The 18,028-nt window shown below is 38.7% G+C and overlaps 1 protein-coding gene across 2 annotated transcripts; it reads right to left on the reverse strand.

Moving 5' to 3' along the window:
• Positions 1 to 214: 214 nt before the first annotated feature.
• Positions 215 to 2,429, reverse strand: LOC115793402 (uncharacterized). 2 transcript variants are annotated; one of them, XM_030748361.1, is made up of 4 exons: positions 2,377 to 2,429; positions 1,575 to 2,053; positions 1,305 to 1,428; positions 215 to 536 (listed from the first exon to the last, which is right to left on the reverse strand). In XM_030748361.1, the coding sequence occupies exons 2-4, from the start codon at positions 2,037 to 2,039 to the stop codon at positions 463 to 465; spliced, it is 663 nt and encodes a 220-aa protein (XP_030604221.1). In that variant the 5' UTR covers positions 2,040 to 2,053; positions 2,377 to 2,429; the 3' UTR covers positions 215 to 462. The 2 variants fall into 2 exon arrangements, with proteins under 2 accessions (XP_030604221.1, XP_030604222.1); XM_030748362.1 differs by having other exon boundaries at positions 1,575 to 1,945; positions 2,377 to 2,425.
• Positions 2,430 to 18,028: the final 15,599 nt, after the last annotated feature.

Raw genomic sequence — 18,028 nt, forward strand, 5'->3', positions numbered from 1 at the left:
TTTTTAGATTTTGTTGAACTGTTTTGTAAAACAAAGAACTCATTGCAAGTTCGTCTGTAGTTTACGTAAATCCATCCTGACTGTAAGCAGCTATTTTAGAGACTTGCTTCATCACATCATCTGCATACAACACAAACACATGACACAATCAATGATTTCTTACATTTTTATTTAGCAAATATACATTCAGAATGAAACCAACCAGTATCAGACAGTTATACAGTGTACTGAGATGCTTCTTTCATACTATATCTATGCAAGCAATATTACATTTTCATAATTACAATCAGCTGTAATCTTAAAACTTAAGCTATGAAGATTAAAAGATATGAATGACAAGTTAAGCAAACAGTAATTTTGTGATATGAAATAACAAAGTGATATAAAAATAAGCTTCATAGTTAATATTTTTGCTGCCCACATCAGTTAATGGGTTTCTGAGCTATTTAAAAGTGGATCGGTTTAAGGGGACATTTCTACAGAATTTTCAGGAGCAGACCGGTTCTCAGGTCCATTTTCTCCATTAGTAGATGACCCTGTCAAGGGGAGGATTGAGTGTGAGTACCCTAATGTAAGACACAAAGGCTGGCAGACTTACTGTAGGTAAACAAAAGTTGAGCTGTTTATTAACTGGTTGTCAAAATCAACAGAGCAAAAACAAACAGAAAACAGCAGCAGCTGGAGCAGGAGGCACACTGGACCCAGGAAACACTGAGGAAAGGAAAACAGACACAGGAACTCAAGGAAACACTGTTGGGGGCAGGGGGAGACAGACTATATATGACCCAATCTGCCAAAATGATGACATCACTATTAACGAATAATAGCACTTAGAACATGTAAGGAGTGATCACTCCCTTGTTGCTAAGAAATCAAACATGACCCATATTACAACATTGATTCATGTCATTGGCTTACAAATTAGCCCCAGCAACCGCCAACTAATTTTGTCAGATCTGGTCACATATATACCCACAGGAGGGAAGTGGAAACAGCTGGGGCGAACGAGGCACAGGTGAACTGAATCACAGGAAGGAAAACGGAAGGCACTCCAAACAGGAAGTAAGATAACTAAATGGGGAAGACACAGACACATGAATAAACAAACACAGGAGACTTGACAGAGGAGGAAGGAACACTGAGGGAGGAACTGACTTAGCAGCTGAGAACAAGATTAAATACGGTTAATAGGAAAATATGCAAGAAATGATATAAACACTGAGCAAACCAAGAATCAAGAGAACATTTACAAAAACAAAGCTCGAAAGTAAAAAAAAAACCTTCAAAATGCTGAGCAAACTGACCGACTTCGCCAAGCTGTAGTCCTGAATTTTCAGGTTCGTCACCAGTGGTATTTTTGATACATTTATATATAAATACACCGAGTGCCACAATGGCCATCACCAGAGTAATGCAAACTCCAATGCACTAAACCACAGAACAGATAGAAGGAAAAGACAAACATAAAGTCATTACAAAGAAGTTGGCCATAAACACTGTTGTAGAATAAAAAACATTCTGTAGGAGGTTAATGATCTCATTTCACATAGTTCATCTTGTATAAATTTCCTTACCTGAGAATGAAAGTACCATTCCTGAGACTTATTCAGTCGCTCCTCATAAGAGGTTTTGTTATTTGTTTCACACCATTTCACTGGAGCAGCTTTATCAGCAGTCACATACCTGCCAGACCAATCTGTACTTCCACAAGCAAAGTAGCGACCATCAAAGAACAGCAGGATCATCCACACGATTGATGGGATTATGCAGTTGCATATTTTTAGACAGTCATCGGAGCATTTTTTTGCTTTGCTGGACACATGGAAACCGAACATCAGCACAAAGGCCAAAAATGCAGGAATGATGAAGTATGCGGCCACAAATGAAGCATTCTGATGCTTATTCTCTTTACAGGGACATGTAAACTCCATGTCCACCAACTTTTCTAAGACAACCAGAAGAAAGGAAAACACAACATTTGATGCAAGGGGCTCATTTTTAAATGTATTCTTCAGGGCAGAAATCCAGGATTTTGTCATTTCTTTACTTCTATCTGCATAAGAAAATAAAATAATTTATTTTTAATAAAGTATAAAATGAGAGAAGAACATTTAAAATGACACAGTCTTCTGTTATAAATTAAATAATAATGTCTTTTGCTGTGATTGTAATGTTCATTAGACACAATTTACAAATAAAATTCAACACCAACATGACCTGTAAAATCCTGATTATCTACAACTACCAAAACAACTGCAGTGAACACATTTATTCAAAAAAGTTAAATGAATTTTACTGTACATGTTCCTCTGATGTTCTAACTCCTGATGTACAAACCACAGCAGTGTATAAAGATGAAAATATAATCACACCAACCTGTCAGTGCTTCAATCCCAGGCTCTTTTTAGATGCTCTGCCCTCTGAGCTCACACACAACTGACTGTTTCAGTTTGATTTTCTCTTCAAATCACAATAAGCTCCCACCCTCTTCCTCCTTCTTCTGCTTGCTGTTTCATTTAATAATCAGTCTAGTTTATGCTTATAATTATGCAGTACCTATAAAACATGAAGATGCTTTTAAAATGGTGCAATTAGAACTATAGTCCTGTTCAAAAGTCCTGAACCACCCCTCATTTCTTTATATTTTCCTTCCAAGGAGCGTCTTCTTTGTAACTTTGTGAACTGGTTTTGGGGAATAGTTCTCCAGATTTTCTGAAGGTCTTTCAATTTTTTTTCTTTCGACACTGGCTACTTTTTCACTCATTTTTTTTGTCCAGTCCTTCTACCTGACCATTTTAAGATAAATGTTTTTTGCTCATTTGTTATTTTAAACCTCTTAACCCTGACCTTTAAATCATTCTAGCATAAAAAGGCACCTTACTCAAGGTCTGATCCACTGTTGTCTACACATTATAGCTACACATAACAGACAACTTAGGAAAGGATCAGTGTTAAATTGTATCTTTAGACACGTTGTTGCCATCAGCCTGTTGCAAAAAAAGAAAAAAGTTCTGATTTCTTCAGTTGAATTTCTTCACTCTGCACTGTAGCACATCAGCAACCCATGCGTACTTTGGGCACTCTCTGATCAGACAGTATAGCAGGACGACTCCTCTGTGGTGTTGCAGCTGTGTGCATCTGAAAAGATTAACACATTATGAACCTGTTGTGCCTGTACTGTTCCTGTCATAATCAGTAATGTCAGTCTGATGTTTGTGACCAAACTCAGGCCAGTGTGATACTGAGAATATAAATGTAGGACAAATTATTTTTGGAATTTCTGAAGGCAAAATCCTTTTCTTTAATCATTTGATCATTTTATTTATTATTTTTATGCGGTGAATAAAGTGAAGTGAGCGCTGGCGGGAAGCTCTCTCTCTGCCCACTCTGAGTTTGACTTCAAGTGTGTGTGATCTTCTTATTCCTCCACCAAAGCAATGTTATGTTAAGAGAGCGGGTCTGAATACTGCTGCGCAGTCACATCTGCTAACAAAAGGGATGAATTTTCATCACAGAGGCTCAAACTGCAGTCATGTCACGCTCTAACAGTGAGAGCCCATGTGCACACCCGGAGATGCAGTTTCCATCATGATCATCGATGATGATGCTGATTTTTCTGTCTACATTCAAATGAAACACCAACTCTTCTCACCTGAGGATGAGAGGGAGGTGTTCCATTCATACCTGTTGAAACATCAGCTCAGTCTCAGGATATGTGTCACCTCCAAGTCTCTGCACACCACAGGTACAAGGTGACAGGTAACCTGTCTTTTACTGCCATGGACAGGTTAAAGTCAGGTCATAAATCTGAATGAAGCAACAGCTCACATTTCGCTGTGAAAAAACAACAAATGGATGAAAAGAGATAAAGAACAGAACAGAACAGTGAGGGACAGGGGGGAGCTCAGGTAGTTTTCACTGCCATCTGTCTGCTCAAAGTATCAGCTGATTTTGGAGAGGTGGAGGATGGACAAAGAAAAGAGCCTGTCACGTGTCTCAGTGCTGATTCTTTCAAAGTGGAAAATGAAGCTGAGTTTTTCTGACAGACAAAACTTAAAAGTGTTTAAGTATATTTTTACTGTTCTAGGAATGGCGTGCTTACCTTCAGTAAACCTTTAAACACTTTTAGAAACATTTAAATTATTAAAAAAACGATTCAGCATTTGAACCTTTTTAAAATGTATTAAAAATAAAATAGTTTTTTTGATAAAAAAAAAGAGCTCTGATTATTCCTGTGCTCTGTGTGTGTGTGTGTGTGTGTGTGTGTGTGTGTGTGTGTGTGTGTGTGTGTGTGTGTGTGTGTGTGTGTGTGTGTGTGTGTGTGTGTTTACTGTGTGTGTATTGTTCACATGCTTCACTTCCACTTATCACAGTGAGGAATAAATGAAGGCGCGACAGTCTCTCCCCAAATCATGAAGGCCCAGAGTGATGAATTGGCTTCAGCCAGTGAGGACAGAATCCTGGCTATCATTTTATACTCAGTCTGAGTCTGATCCTTGTTGGTTCTGACCTGGACGTAGTTTGCACTTCAACATCAAGCTCTTGTCCTTTCATGCAATAAAAAAAAAAAAAAAGTAACGTCCATATTTCCACTCCTGAAAAGCTGCAGACCACTCCACCCTTTCCCTCCTCCTGCATACAGACTGAAATCAGCTATTTGCTCATCAAGCAGATGACCGAAGAACATTTCTGATGCAAGTACCAACGTAATTACTGAATTTAGCACAGTAACATGTTACATTACTGCACTGCTGAAAATGTAATATGATTATACAGTAAGGCATTACTTTGGAATGTGCAACACTCTGAGAGCACTAGTGAGTTTACAGAAACTCTACAGGAGGGGTAGAGTTAGCGAAATGTCAAAAAAGTAACTTAAAGGGCCAAATTGTCATATTTTTTTTACATCAAATCGCATACCAGGAGTAGGGGGTGCAGCCGGATGCGGCCCGCTGACCGCGAGTTTGAGACCCCTGCTCTACAGGATGCCTGGTGTTTAAGTTGGCAGATGAAGCTGCTCTGTAGAATGAGAAAACTAATTTCCCAGAAACCATCAGAGGTTTTATCTGTGCGCGCGCACACACACACACACACACACACACACACACACACACACACACACACACACACACACACACACACACACACACACACACACACACACACACACAGACTCATCTTCCTGTAAATAAGTGAGACATCCTAACTCACACTGCCAAACTAAATACTCTGACCATCTTTAGTTGCTCTTTTTTTAGGTGCAGAAATCATCTCAGTGGCACTGAATGAACCCTTTGAGGTCTAAGTCAACATCAGGGATAAGCAAAGCCTCACTCTGTGCACAAGCATTATGAGGCTCTGTATGAATGTGTGGGTGAACTAGACTTTAAATCAAACATTTATTTTACTGGAATGAAGTTTAAAATATATTGGGAATAAACAGCTGATGTGTTTGCAGGAACTTATTTCTGGTCTTTATCTTGTCAGATGAAGCAGCGCTTTAGAATAAGAATTGGTAATTTGCTAGTAGGTGTGAGTGTGAATGGTTGTCTGTCTCTCTGTGACAGGCTGGCAGCCTGTACAGGGTGTACTATGCCTCTTGCCCTATGTCAGCTGGGATAGGCTCCACCCCTCTGTGACCCTGAACAGGATAAGAGGATGGATGGAGTCCCAAACACATTCCTGTAAATGAGCTTCACAGTGCAGACACTGCTTTACGTGTGATTTAAAGTAACGGGGCAGCCGGTGTCATATGCTCATGACATCCACTTTAACAGTGAGGCATTTCCAGACAGAATAAAGAAGCTCTGATCAGTTTACCAGTGATAACTGCTTACAGCTGCAGTGACGTGCTGCACAAACACATCGCAAAGCATTTCTGGTGGAGACTGTGCTGGCCGAAGACAATGGAAGAACAAAGGGAGGAGGCAGTAAGTCAGAAAGAAAATCAGGACTTTTGTGATAGTAGGGACTTTATGGAGCTACCACGACAGCTGGGATAGGCTCCCAAGGAGCGAGCCAAAGAAATTCCAAACTCCTAAACATCAGAGAGATATTTTCTCCATGATCAGGTGACCTTTTACGAAGAGGGGGTAGCCTAAAATAGCTTTTATCAGTTACATATGGGTACTTTTGTTTGTGGTGTTTATACTTGTTTGTGAATTTCTGTCAAATATTCCACAATGCTTCATAATGACCTTATCCACTGTTTTATTTTAAATGAGGATGCTTCAGTATAGTTAAGTTAAAGTACTCTCAGCTGCTCGGGGTGTCACTTTCTATCTTAAACCCTCCTACAAACTCTGGCCTTACATTTCAGTATTCTGAAAAACTCAGGCGGGTTATGTTTGCACAGAAACATTTGGTGACAGTTTTGTGTCTTAATGTAACTACAGCCATGTGAACACGCTTACTCATTTATGTTATATATGATTATTATTTCTTCACACACTTTCAAATAAACACATTTTTATGTCTTATTTTCGCATTACTGCTGAATTTTTTATTTTAGTAATTCTTCAGTGTGGTTTTATGATGAAGAGAAGCACTCACCAGAGTCTTTGTACTGGACTCCATGATTGCTATGTTTGATTAAACTATTTATTTTGGATTTATAATATTTAGGAAGACCAGTGAACAAACAGACCAGGAAGTTCACCTATCTATTCTCTTCTGCTTATCCTGTTCAAGGTCACAGGCACTGAGACTATCCTAGAAGTCACAGGGCAAAATGCAGGATACACCATTGACAGGTCACCACTGGACTAGTTCCAGCTGTCCTCACAGGTGTTTCCTCTCCTCTTGTTATCTTGTGTGTATTTATCCCTTCAATTCTCCCTTTGCCCTTTGTCTTATCTTCCTTCATTGTTGTGTGTCTCCTGTTTCATGACATTTCTGACATTCAGATTTCCTGCGCTGCAAAAATTAAGATTTTCTATATTTCTTTGAGTCTACCACATTAAAGCTAAGTTTTGAGTTTATTTCCTGTTTCCTGAGTCCTGCATCCTGCCTGCCACACAGCTGTACCCTGACAGAAATGAATGCCGCCTCATTATTTCTATAAAGTGTCTTTAAATTGTTCATATATTCAGGGACATACAAATATATATAAATGTGAAATTTTATTTACGTACCACACAACACACACAGCAGAGGAACAGTATGATCAGAGGAAGGCAGACACAGATGTTGATCCATATCACCACTTCCCACATCTCCAGCTGACCCCGTGTGTGCTCGAGGTGCTATTAAAGAACCGTCCACTCTCTTTTCATCTGAAGAAACACTTCTGTGTGAAACAGCAGGAAGTGGAAAAGTTTATTTCTCTGAACATTACAGAAAATCAGGCCTATATCAAGTAATATGAGCAGACTCTAGTACAGTTAATGCATCACCAACACACACATTTACAGTCATTGCATTTATACAGAATAACAATGCAAACACAGAAAAAGAAATTAGTGCAATCTCATAATACTGACTCATCCTAATATGAAGTTGTTTCTTCATAATTTTGCTTCTCTTCAAGTAGAAATAATGAGAATATTTGTAATCCTTGTCTTTACTTACCTCAGGATGGCTTTTAGCTGAACCAGTGGGTAAAATCTGTAGTATGATGAGTTTGTCATGAACGGGGAAGTTGTGGTAGCAAACACACACACACACACACACACACACACACACACACACACACACACACACACACACACACACACACACACACACACACCATTGACATGTGGTCACATTCACCATGCAGAGTAATTATTTGATCTTCAGCATAGAAACAGTTTTTATTTTCAGGCTGTTGCCCACCTTTACATTTAACACACAATAATTCCAGTCTGTCATCCTTGTTGTTTCCCAGACCTAACAACATGGCTGCAAAGAACAATCAAACAAAAAATATATATAAAGGAAACAAACGCTTTTGTGTGTGATGCCTATGATTTTGCATTTTTTAAAACTTGTCAGCACCCAAGTTAGCAGTTCACATCTGCCCTTTTAAAAAACCCATAAAAACTTTAATTTTCAGTCCACTGTTTCTCATAAACTAAGCTCCCGTGTAGGTTTCATAGCACGAGTAAATTTAGCTCTCAGTGGTTGCTTCGGGTGGTTGAAAACCTCAGAGACTGTTACAGAGAAATGAACTAACAAGAAACACAGTTTAACTTCATTTGGCAGAAACTTTCTGGAAGTTTAACCAGATTCATATAACTGCAGTATATGAACACAATATCAGCAGAGGTAATGCATCGCCTGTTAAACAATCATATCATACAAACATAGCAAAATGGTAAATAATAAAATGAAGAAGGGCACCTCATGGGTCATGGTGAAGCCCTCTCCTTGCCTCATACTGCAAAATGAACTTCAAATTCTGCACTGACTTTCTCAAATTAAAGTTACACTTTCTGATTCATTTCCATTACCATGTATTGATGATGTCAGACCTGCTGCCTATGTTAGCAAACTGCAAGTCCCCCTGCTTTTGTCACCCTGATCACCTCGTACAGTACGCTGTCATGGTGTTTGGAATGGAAAATGCATTAACAGAAAAATCTGGGTCTGGATTTAAACATATAGCAATGTCTCATAGCACCAGTGCAGGAAACTGGACTAAATAAGTATTATTTACTGGAACTGAAACTCTTCTATTACATTTTCAAACACATTGAATTTACAAGAATTCCCTTATGTGTTTTATTATTTGTACAAATTTTGACAAAACTCAGCACAGATGATGATGACATTAAGTATAATTAGACGCCTTTAGCTGCATTATTTGAGCCTGTGTGTAACCACCTGCATATTACATACATACGGGTACATTATTACACTATATTACAATATACAATGTATATACCAGTATTACATAAATGTTATTATGAGGGAAGACAATGTGTGACATGGAAAATAACAATTAAAAATCAATTTAAAAAAAATCAAATTTTATAAAGTTACACAAAGCTGGATACATTATTTTCACATAGACACAAAGAAGCACGAGAAACTTAATTATAAGGAAGAAAAAAATAAACTACTAAAATCAATGTGGGGAAAACAAATAAAAAAATTAAGATGCTCAATCCATGTTTAATATTGGAATATAAGAAGTGTTCAAAGATTATTATAAAATAAGTTTTAAATCATTGACCGGCAGAAGTTTCAGCTGTGAGGTTGATGTCCACTTGCAACAATATTTGTGAAGGATGGTGATTGCTTCATTTCTCTTGAACCATCTGCTCTCTTATTTCTCTTGACGTTGTTCTCATCAACCGACCTGTCTGTGCTGCATCAGCCACTCTGATGATCTGCTGCTACAGCTGCTGAGCACAGACAGGCCAGCAGCCTGTCGATGCGCCCTTTCCCAATGAAAAGAAACAGAATCAAGTCCACAAAAGGAGTGAGATAAAACAAGATCAAAAAGATATAACAGGAAATATAGTGGAAAGGATAATGGATAAAACTGCAGATAAATCTGGGAAGGATTATTACAAAGTAGTTAAAGAACAACAGAATCAAAGTTCCTAGAGTTCTCCGTTTTTCCTCAGTGGGCACTGAGGTGGCAGCAGGCAGAGCTCTGAATGGCCGAGCTAAGCAGAAGATGAACAGAGGGCCAGGGAGGGCGGCATAAATAATTATACGTAGAAATTCATCTAAGACTACAGCAAGAGGGACACTGATAATACAAAAAGCCCAGACCAGAACACAGACCAGCACAGAACTCTTAGTTTGTGTCATGCAGTCCAGCAGTGGGCAGGCGATGGAAAAATACCTGCAACACAAGAGACACACAAATTCTGATTGTCACAGTACACAATAATATAAGGATGGTTTACAATAACATTACAATATAATGTTCAGACACGCGCACGTACGCGCGCGCGCACGCACACACACACACACACACACACACACACACACACACACAGAGAGAAACACAGATACGCACCTTTCCAAAGCAATGCACATCTTGAAGTAAAGATTAGCCATCACACACAAGAGGCGAATGATAACACTGATGCTGCTTTCCACTCTCATCACCCAAACAATCATCACACAGATCTGGATTAGATTGGAGACGAGGACGTTTGTGTAATAGATGATGGGGACCTGACTCCTTCGCACCTGCAGGAAATACGAACTCTTATTACATTCATGTAGTAATAAACATGACATGTTGTTCTCCTCTCAGGCAGCACAAGAAGACACAAAACAAAAATCAGTATTTCCTTCAGATTGTAGCAACTCTTCTAAACTCAAACTCTCCTCTTGGCTGTGTCCTCCATCAGAGTTGGTTTTCTAGAAGAGTCTTAGTTCTGAAACAGTTCCTGACCTGTCTGTCTGTTTAAGTTAAACCTCAGCAGTAAATCTGCTCTTTGAGTTCATGTCTGGCCTTCTGAGTCCTGCATTTCAGGCCCATTTTCTTGCTGCCGCTCTGCCTGATGTGGATACTAAGGTTTGTCGTAAGATGTAAGTGGAGCAAATATAAAGTTTAGTGCTTCAGTTTTGCTGCAGTTCAGGAAAATCTGCCTTGTTACAAATTAGCATTATTGTTAACTTTTCCTTTTAAGGATACAATTCTGCGATAAGAGGAATCTAAAAGGTGTAGCTGGAATGCCTTTTTAAGTCATCCAGTGAGTTTCATCATGTTTGACTGTATCAGTGAGCATAAAACTAATGATTCATTTTTATTGGTTTTTTTTTTTTCTCTTTTTTTTATTTGCTAAATCTTCAAATTGTTCACATACTCACAGACTCACAAAACAGATCTAAGAAATGTAAAAATTACTTACCACACAACACACACAGTAGATGATCAGTATGGTCAAAGGAAGGCAGACGCATATGTTGATCCACATCATCACTTCACGGACATACCGTAACTCTTGACGACTTTCTGTGATGGGGTTTCTGTATAATTTAAACCATGTTTTTATGTAGAACACTGTGTGGGAGAGCAGGTGGTGGAAAAAGCAGCAGGTTAACATTGTTTTTATGTAAGTAAGTAAAATGTATTTATATAGTGCGTTTCTAGATTTAAAAAAAAAATCACAAAGTGCTTCACAGCAATCAAAAGAAAACAGTGATGCACAGTAAAACACACACAAACCACTAGGTAAAATCAAGCCAATAAGTTTTGAGCTGTTTAGGAGCTGCAACCTCGAATGCACAGTCTCCTTTAGTTTTTTGTCTAGAGCGTGGAACATATTTACATTGATGTCTATTGCTGACATGTTGATTAATATGCATTGTCCTAATTTAAATAAAGAAATTAATAATGATGATAATAATAATAATACTTAGGTGGTCTGTAAACAACAACGCACAGCACTGGGAGGGCAGAGCAGAGTTCAAATAAGTTAACTTCAACGCTGGAATAAGGTGTTGACAGCTTGACTTGTTTACACTTATATTGTTCTTTGTAAACAGTCGCTATGCCTCCAGGACGTCCTGACATTCTCGGAGATTTAAAGTAAGAGCAGTCAGGTGGCAAAAGTTCACAGAAAACACTCGACTCACCAACAGTCATTCATGTCTCAGTAATACACAGAAAATCTAGACTGCGGGACATAAAGAAATCCTTCAGGATAAAGGTTTTGTTAGTTAGCGATCTAGCATTCACCAGGGCCATCCTGACAGGAGCAGGAGCATTAGTCATCTGTTGGGGTCGAGCAAGAAGCCGCAGATTGTCCAGGTTCACCCCACGCCTGAAGAGGTATTGAAAGGAGAGACCTGACGGTTGCACCTCAACCAAGCCGACCACAGGAATCAGAGACGAGGCAATTGGATACAGGAAGCGCCGTGAAATTTCCAAAGAAGGTGGCAGAAGAGCGCACCAGACCAGCTTTCAGTTTTGTCAGCCTGACGCTGCATTTCCAACGATGTCTGCACCTTCGGCATGCAGCCGTAAAACAGCGGAGAAGGGAGGTGGGAGGCTGAAGGTCTTCTGTGCATCGTGACTGAGCCGTTCCCAACACTCATGTGATCGGTGAATATTTAGGAGTGTTTGGTGATCACAAGCCAGTAGAGAATTAATGTTCAATGTTACAAACAGCAGAAAAACAACCAGAGTTTTCACAGACAGACAGCAAGCCACAGACACTGGTGCCATTGTGGATAACCAGTCACCTGTTAATTATTAACACACATGGCCCAATGGTGCAAAAAACTTTCTTAAATAGAAATGTGGGTAAAACATCGATTGAGCAAGGGGAGGGTTTCAAGGCTGAGTGGGAAGTAAGGCAGAAGAAGATACACAGGGATTTATGTTAGCTCTGATATAATTAACTTTCCCAATAAAAAAGGATAAAAAGTTTTCACAGTCTTCTTAAGACTGAATGGCTGAAGTAGGAGAAGCAGGTCTAACAATCTGTTTGATTGTGTCAAAAAGCATTTGTCAGAAATCAGCTGAGAGAAATAAGCAGGTCTTGCATCCTTCACCATGTTATTAAAAGAAAATCTAAGTTCCCTTAAATGAATTAGGTGGACTTGGAGCTTTGTTGTTTTCCATAGACGCTCCACTTTCCGACAGGTTGGTTTCAAATAGCAAATACTGTCATTCATTCAAGGAGAGGATTTGCTAAAAGGAGCCTTTCTCATTTTAAAAGAAGCCATTCGGTCTAAAATAGAGGCACTGATGGTTAAGAGTCTACAAAAATATTCACATCATTTGAAGTAGAAACCTCCTCGTGATAAAAAGCAGCAGCAAATTCATCTGCAGAGAGGTGATTAAAAATACGTGAGCAAAACACGTGGAACTGATAGACAATCAAAATTAAGAGACAAATTAAAAAGAACATAAACATGATCAGAAATAAAAAATATCCTCAAAATAAAGAGAATCAATATTTAAACCAAGAGTAAAAACAAGATCTAAAACATGTCTTTTGTTATATGTGGGGTTAGACACATGTTGGGTCAGATTGAAAGATTCCATCAAATTGATAAATTTTTCAGCATGTTTATCTGAAGTATCACCATGTAGACATGAAATTATGGATATAATTGGTAAGAAGAACCTGCTGACTGAAAATAAAAAGAGCCTGAACTGTGCTGGAGAATTTGTACAGTCATGTATGCTTATAAAATGAAATTAAAACAAAGGTTGGCAGAGAATAAGAAAAGGTGGTTGGAGGGGGTATGAAAATATGATATTGTGCTATTTAACACCACTTTAACAGCACAGTTGGATCTGCCTTTCTCGCTGCTGAGTGGATGTACAGTCCATCCATGATTATTTGATTAGAAACAAATTTGAATTGAAATTATATTAATATAATGACTTTAATGTCAGGTAAAATCTTCCCCTCATTACTGGATTTGATAATTTTATATGCTAATGAAAAAAATGATTCATCAACAACAGTAAAAACAAAACACCTCTCCGGAGCTTTAGTTATATAACTGACCTCTATTATGTATATTATGGATCTTTTCTTAGCAGGATCAAACACCTGCCACCTTCATTACTACTCTATAGAAAGAAGTGAACAGAAATCACTGATCTGTCATCAGTTCTCTGTCAAATAGACCAAGTACAGTTGGTTCATTACCAACACACACATTTACATTCACTGCATTTATCCAAAAGCTTACTGTAAGCACCAAAGAACAGAAGGTAGAGTCATGACTTCAGCAGGCTGTGAAAATACTGACTTGTCCTAATTATGAGTCAGTTTCTTCATAACTCTGCTTCTCTTCAAGTAGAAATAATATAAATAAACATCGGCCTTACTTGTCTCAGGACGGCTTCCAGCTGAACCAGTGGGTGAAATCTGCAATATGACGACTTTGTCTTGAACAGAGAAGTTGTGGTGGCAAATAAACCCCTCCCTGCACTCACCAGTGTTCACACTCATACCAGCCCAAACATAGAGCCAGCAACTGTCATAAAAACACAAATATTTTAATCAACATTTTTCTGACTGAGAGGTCAGTGGTTACCCTTCTCAAAGTGGCTCGCTGCAGGTGAACCTCACACATTTATCTGTGTGTAAAATTCTGTGTGCTTTCTGTCTGATAAACTCAGTGAGATGTTAACATTTGTGAAAGAGTGTATTTAACACAAAGCATGATTTTTTCTTCCTCAGTGCAGCTGCTGCCTAAACATAACACAGCTACAGGAAACTGAGAACATCAAGAAAAAACAAACTGGGGCCGAAAACATGATTTAAGCTGCTATCATCTGATTCTAGTAGTAGAAAGTTTTATCATTCATGTAGAAGTCTGGTCTCAAAGGTGCAGCTGGATGTTTATACGGCACATTATCAGCAGTGGGTAGGTGATGGCCTCGTCCACATCAGGCAGACAATCAAGAAGCTCTAAAGTCTCATAATGCCAGTCTCAGTATTTGCACACATGCTAGTACACATTGTTGAAGAGTATCTTTATAAGAGGATCATAGAGGGAGGCACAAATAACATAACAGTGCTCACATTACTAAAATCATGGAGTCGACAACAATAGATCACAAAACCTATTAAACAAATACACAATCTGCTGCTCCACACACACACACACACACACACACACACACACACACACACACACACACACACACACACACACACACACACACACACACACAAATTATACATTAAAATAACCAATAAAAAGGAAGGATCTTTAATGCAGTTTTAAATCCTTGTAAAAAAAAATCTGTCCTACAGATTTGATTTTCTGGTAATAATGAGCTCAGAGTTTGCTGCTTTTTACAGAAATATTTATTAGAATACCACTTGTGATTTACAGCTGGAAATAATCCTAAACAAATGTAATATATACACATTAGTCTTAACTTAGTAAAAACTGCAGCTGCTTTATGAAACCATGTTTGTGACTGTGTGAGCTCCTTACAGACTGAACCTTCCTGTTCCCACCACAGTAAAACCCACAGACACATCAGATGAGAGCAGCTGAAGTGGCAGCAAACACTTGATTGATAACACGGTGTTATCTCAGAATCAGTGACCTCAGGGATGTAGATCAGAGACAGAGTGTGCAGTCTAAAAAATTATAGTTTTTTTTTAAACCTGTCCTGTCCAGCAGGACAAAAATTATTGCCTGCATGCTCTGTTGTGCCAACCAGCTTTGCTGTGTCGAGGGGAGCTGTATTGTATGCTCCTCTTGGTATTATTTATTTTTATTTATTAAGCTTTAAACTGTATGCCCCCCCCACAGGCACTAAAGACCGAGACCACCCATCTCGATGACAGCCACGTGCCCAACCAAAGTGGAAGAGGAGGGCGACCCCAGCAGGGTGCCCCACAGACAAAGGGCAAGAGGCCCACAGAACCGGCGAGGACCCCTGCACGAGCCAGGGGAGGGCCCCAAGACCCCAGGCGCCTGAGAGCCTACTGACAACAGCCACGTCAAAACGCCCAGTCTTGCATCACGGAACCACAGAGTATTCTAGCTTCAATTATAGATTTACTTACAGTATTTTGGATTTTGTTCATTTTTTTTTTTCATTCAATTAAATCACATCACATGCACTTGAGATTATTTTCAGTAAGCAGTATAGACCACATCATCATGATTATACAGACTTGATGACTAAACATGTATGTAAAAGTACTGAGGGGCTGTATTTTCTGTACTACGATAACAATGTGCAGTCCCTATCTCATATAATAAAATGGAAATAGTAAAAATTCATGAACACATTAAAAACACACATTACTAACCATTTATTTCTATTTATCTTTCACCACAACTCCGTGTCAACACACTGCAGCTTAAAACAGTTCATACTCAGTCATTATGCAGCTGTGTGTGTGTGTGTGTGTGTGTGTGTGTGTGTGTGTGTGTGTGTGTGTGTGTGTGTGTGTGTGTGTGTGTGTGTGTGTGTGTGTGTGTGTGTGTACCTTTTCAAATGATTCTGAATGTGAAAGTGCTTTATGCTGAAGTCCAAAGTCACACTGACACACGTGTCTATAGGAGATAATTCTGACTTCATAACTTCTCAGTTAATGACATAAAAAACAAAACAGTTATTTATTTTTTATATACCATAAAAGAAAAGTTTATCAATGAGAATAAAATATCTGATACTTGATTTCAAGCTTACAAAACGCAAAAGTCTATTGTATGTATTTTGATAATAAAACATTCATTTTTGTATTCTTTATAAAACCTCAGCCTATTACAACAATATTATTAATAATACATTATACTGTGTCATAACTCAGTACATCAGAGGAAATTCAAATGTTACTCTGAGGGAACACAAAATCATCCAGAAAACAAATGTGTGACCCTTAAAGGGTCCTTAAGAACAAGTTATGATGATGCAGGAAGAAAAAACGAAATAAAAAAGTTGAATGTAACAGAGTATGTTATTTGTACATAAAAACAGAGTAAGCTGGATATCATAATTAAACGACTACTACAATATGAATGAGAATGCAACAACAGAAAATAAAGATGTGTCAAGTGTGCTTTCTATTAATATTTGAATACTAGAAGCCTTCAGAAGAAATGATGAAACAATGATCAAATTTACACTGACATCATCCACTCAAACCTGTGCTTCCTGTCTCTCCCACTGGGTGCAACCTGACTGAGAACTGGATCTCAGGGGGCCGACAGCCTTAGAGTTCAGCTTAGAGCAGCACGTCTAAACTCCTGGAGCTGAATCTACTGTCAGATGTTCATTCAGAAACAATATTTGTAGAGGACGGTGTTCACTCATCTCGCTCTAACTCCTCGTCTCTGCCTACATGAACCCGCCTCTCTGTGCTAACATCAGTCACATCTGCATTGCTGCTGTTCTCCATGCTGCAGCAGCACAGACAGGCCAGCAGCCTGTCAATGGGCCCTTTACACTTGAAAGCAAACAGAAACAAGTCCATAAATGAACTGAGCAGAAATAAGGTCACAATGATAAAAACAATACCTGCATCAGGTCGATCTGGATACAATTTGAGAGTTAATAGAATGACTGCAGGTAGATTTATCAGAAAGTAGTTCAGCAGCAACCAAACCAAAGTTCCTACAATTCTTCGTTTTACCTCAGTGGGAACTGAGGTGGCAGCAGGCAGAGCTCTGAGGGTCCCAGCTAGACAGAAGATGAACAGGGGGGCAGGGAGGGCGGCATAAATAATTAAACGTACAGATTCATCTAAGATTATGGCAAGAGTGACACTGAAAGTACAAAAGGACCAGACCAGAACACAGAGCAGCACAGAACCCTGAGTTTGTCTGAGGCAGTCCAACAGGGGGCAGGCAATGAAAAAATACCTGCAACACAAAACAGAAACTCTGATTATCACTGTACAGAATATTATATTTCTGACCATGACGATCCTCCACAGTACAATATAATGAGACATGCAAGTGTGCACACACTGACAGACAGATTGGTACCTTTCCAGAGCAATGCACATCTTGAAGTAAAGACCGGCCATCACCGCATAGTAAAAAATGATGCGCGCTGTATTTCCATGCAGTATTTCCCTCCAAGACATCCCTGTGCTTCTTTGGATTAGATTGGAGATGAGGAGGTTTGTGTAATAGATGACAGGAACCTGATTTCTTTGCCCCTGCAGGAAATATTTACTGAAGTCATATCAATGCAGTAATAAACACGACATGCTGTAATCAACTTTAATAAATAAATTAATTAATTATGTAATGTAAGGGTCAGACCTTTAGCAAAATGTTGAAAGTTGTGCTCAAAATCATATTTAGTAGTAATTTATAATTATGGATCTATCAAAGTTTCCAAATAACACAATAGATGAATGAGCTGTACCACACAGGACGGAGCCATTGAGTCTTTTCTTATAAGTTACACGTTCCTACTGTATTTCTAATGGTTTCAAATTGTTACTAATTTAATATGTTTTCTTTAAAATTCTCAGCTGTAACTGCAACAAGACTGATGCAGGCCTGTCAGACTTGAACTGAAGTAACTACTTAATTTAAATAATTAGTCAACACCATGTTTATATTTTCTGTTTCTCCTTTATCTTATCTGCTTATTTATTATATCATATTCCTGCTGTCACTGGGCCAAAGG

The sequence above is a fragment of the Archocentrus centrarchus genome, chromosome 15, assembly GCF_007364275.1.
Source record: "Archocentrus centrarchus isolate MPI-CPG fArcCen1 chromosome 15, fArcCen1, whole genome shotgun sequence".
Lineage (NCBI taxonomy): Eukaryota > Metazoa > Chordata > Actinopteri > Cichliformes > Cichlidae > Archocentrus > Archocentrus centrarchus.

Coding starts and splice junctions, on each gene's coding strand:
- LOC115793402 (XM_030748361.1), bottom strand. CDS start 2,039: ATGACAAAATCCTGGATTTCTGCCCTGAAGAATACATTTAAAAATGAG. Junction 1,429..1,574: donor AATGGTACTTTCATTCTCAG/GTAAGGAAATTT, acceptor TCTGTGGTTTAG/TGCATTGGAGTTTGCATTAC. Junction 537..1,304: donor ACTACAGCTTGGCGAAGTCG/GTCAGTTTGCTC, acceptor TCCCCTTGACAG/GGTCATCTACTAATGGAGAA.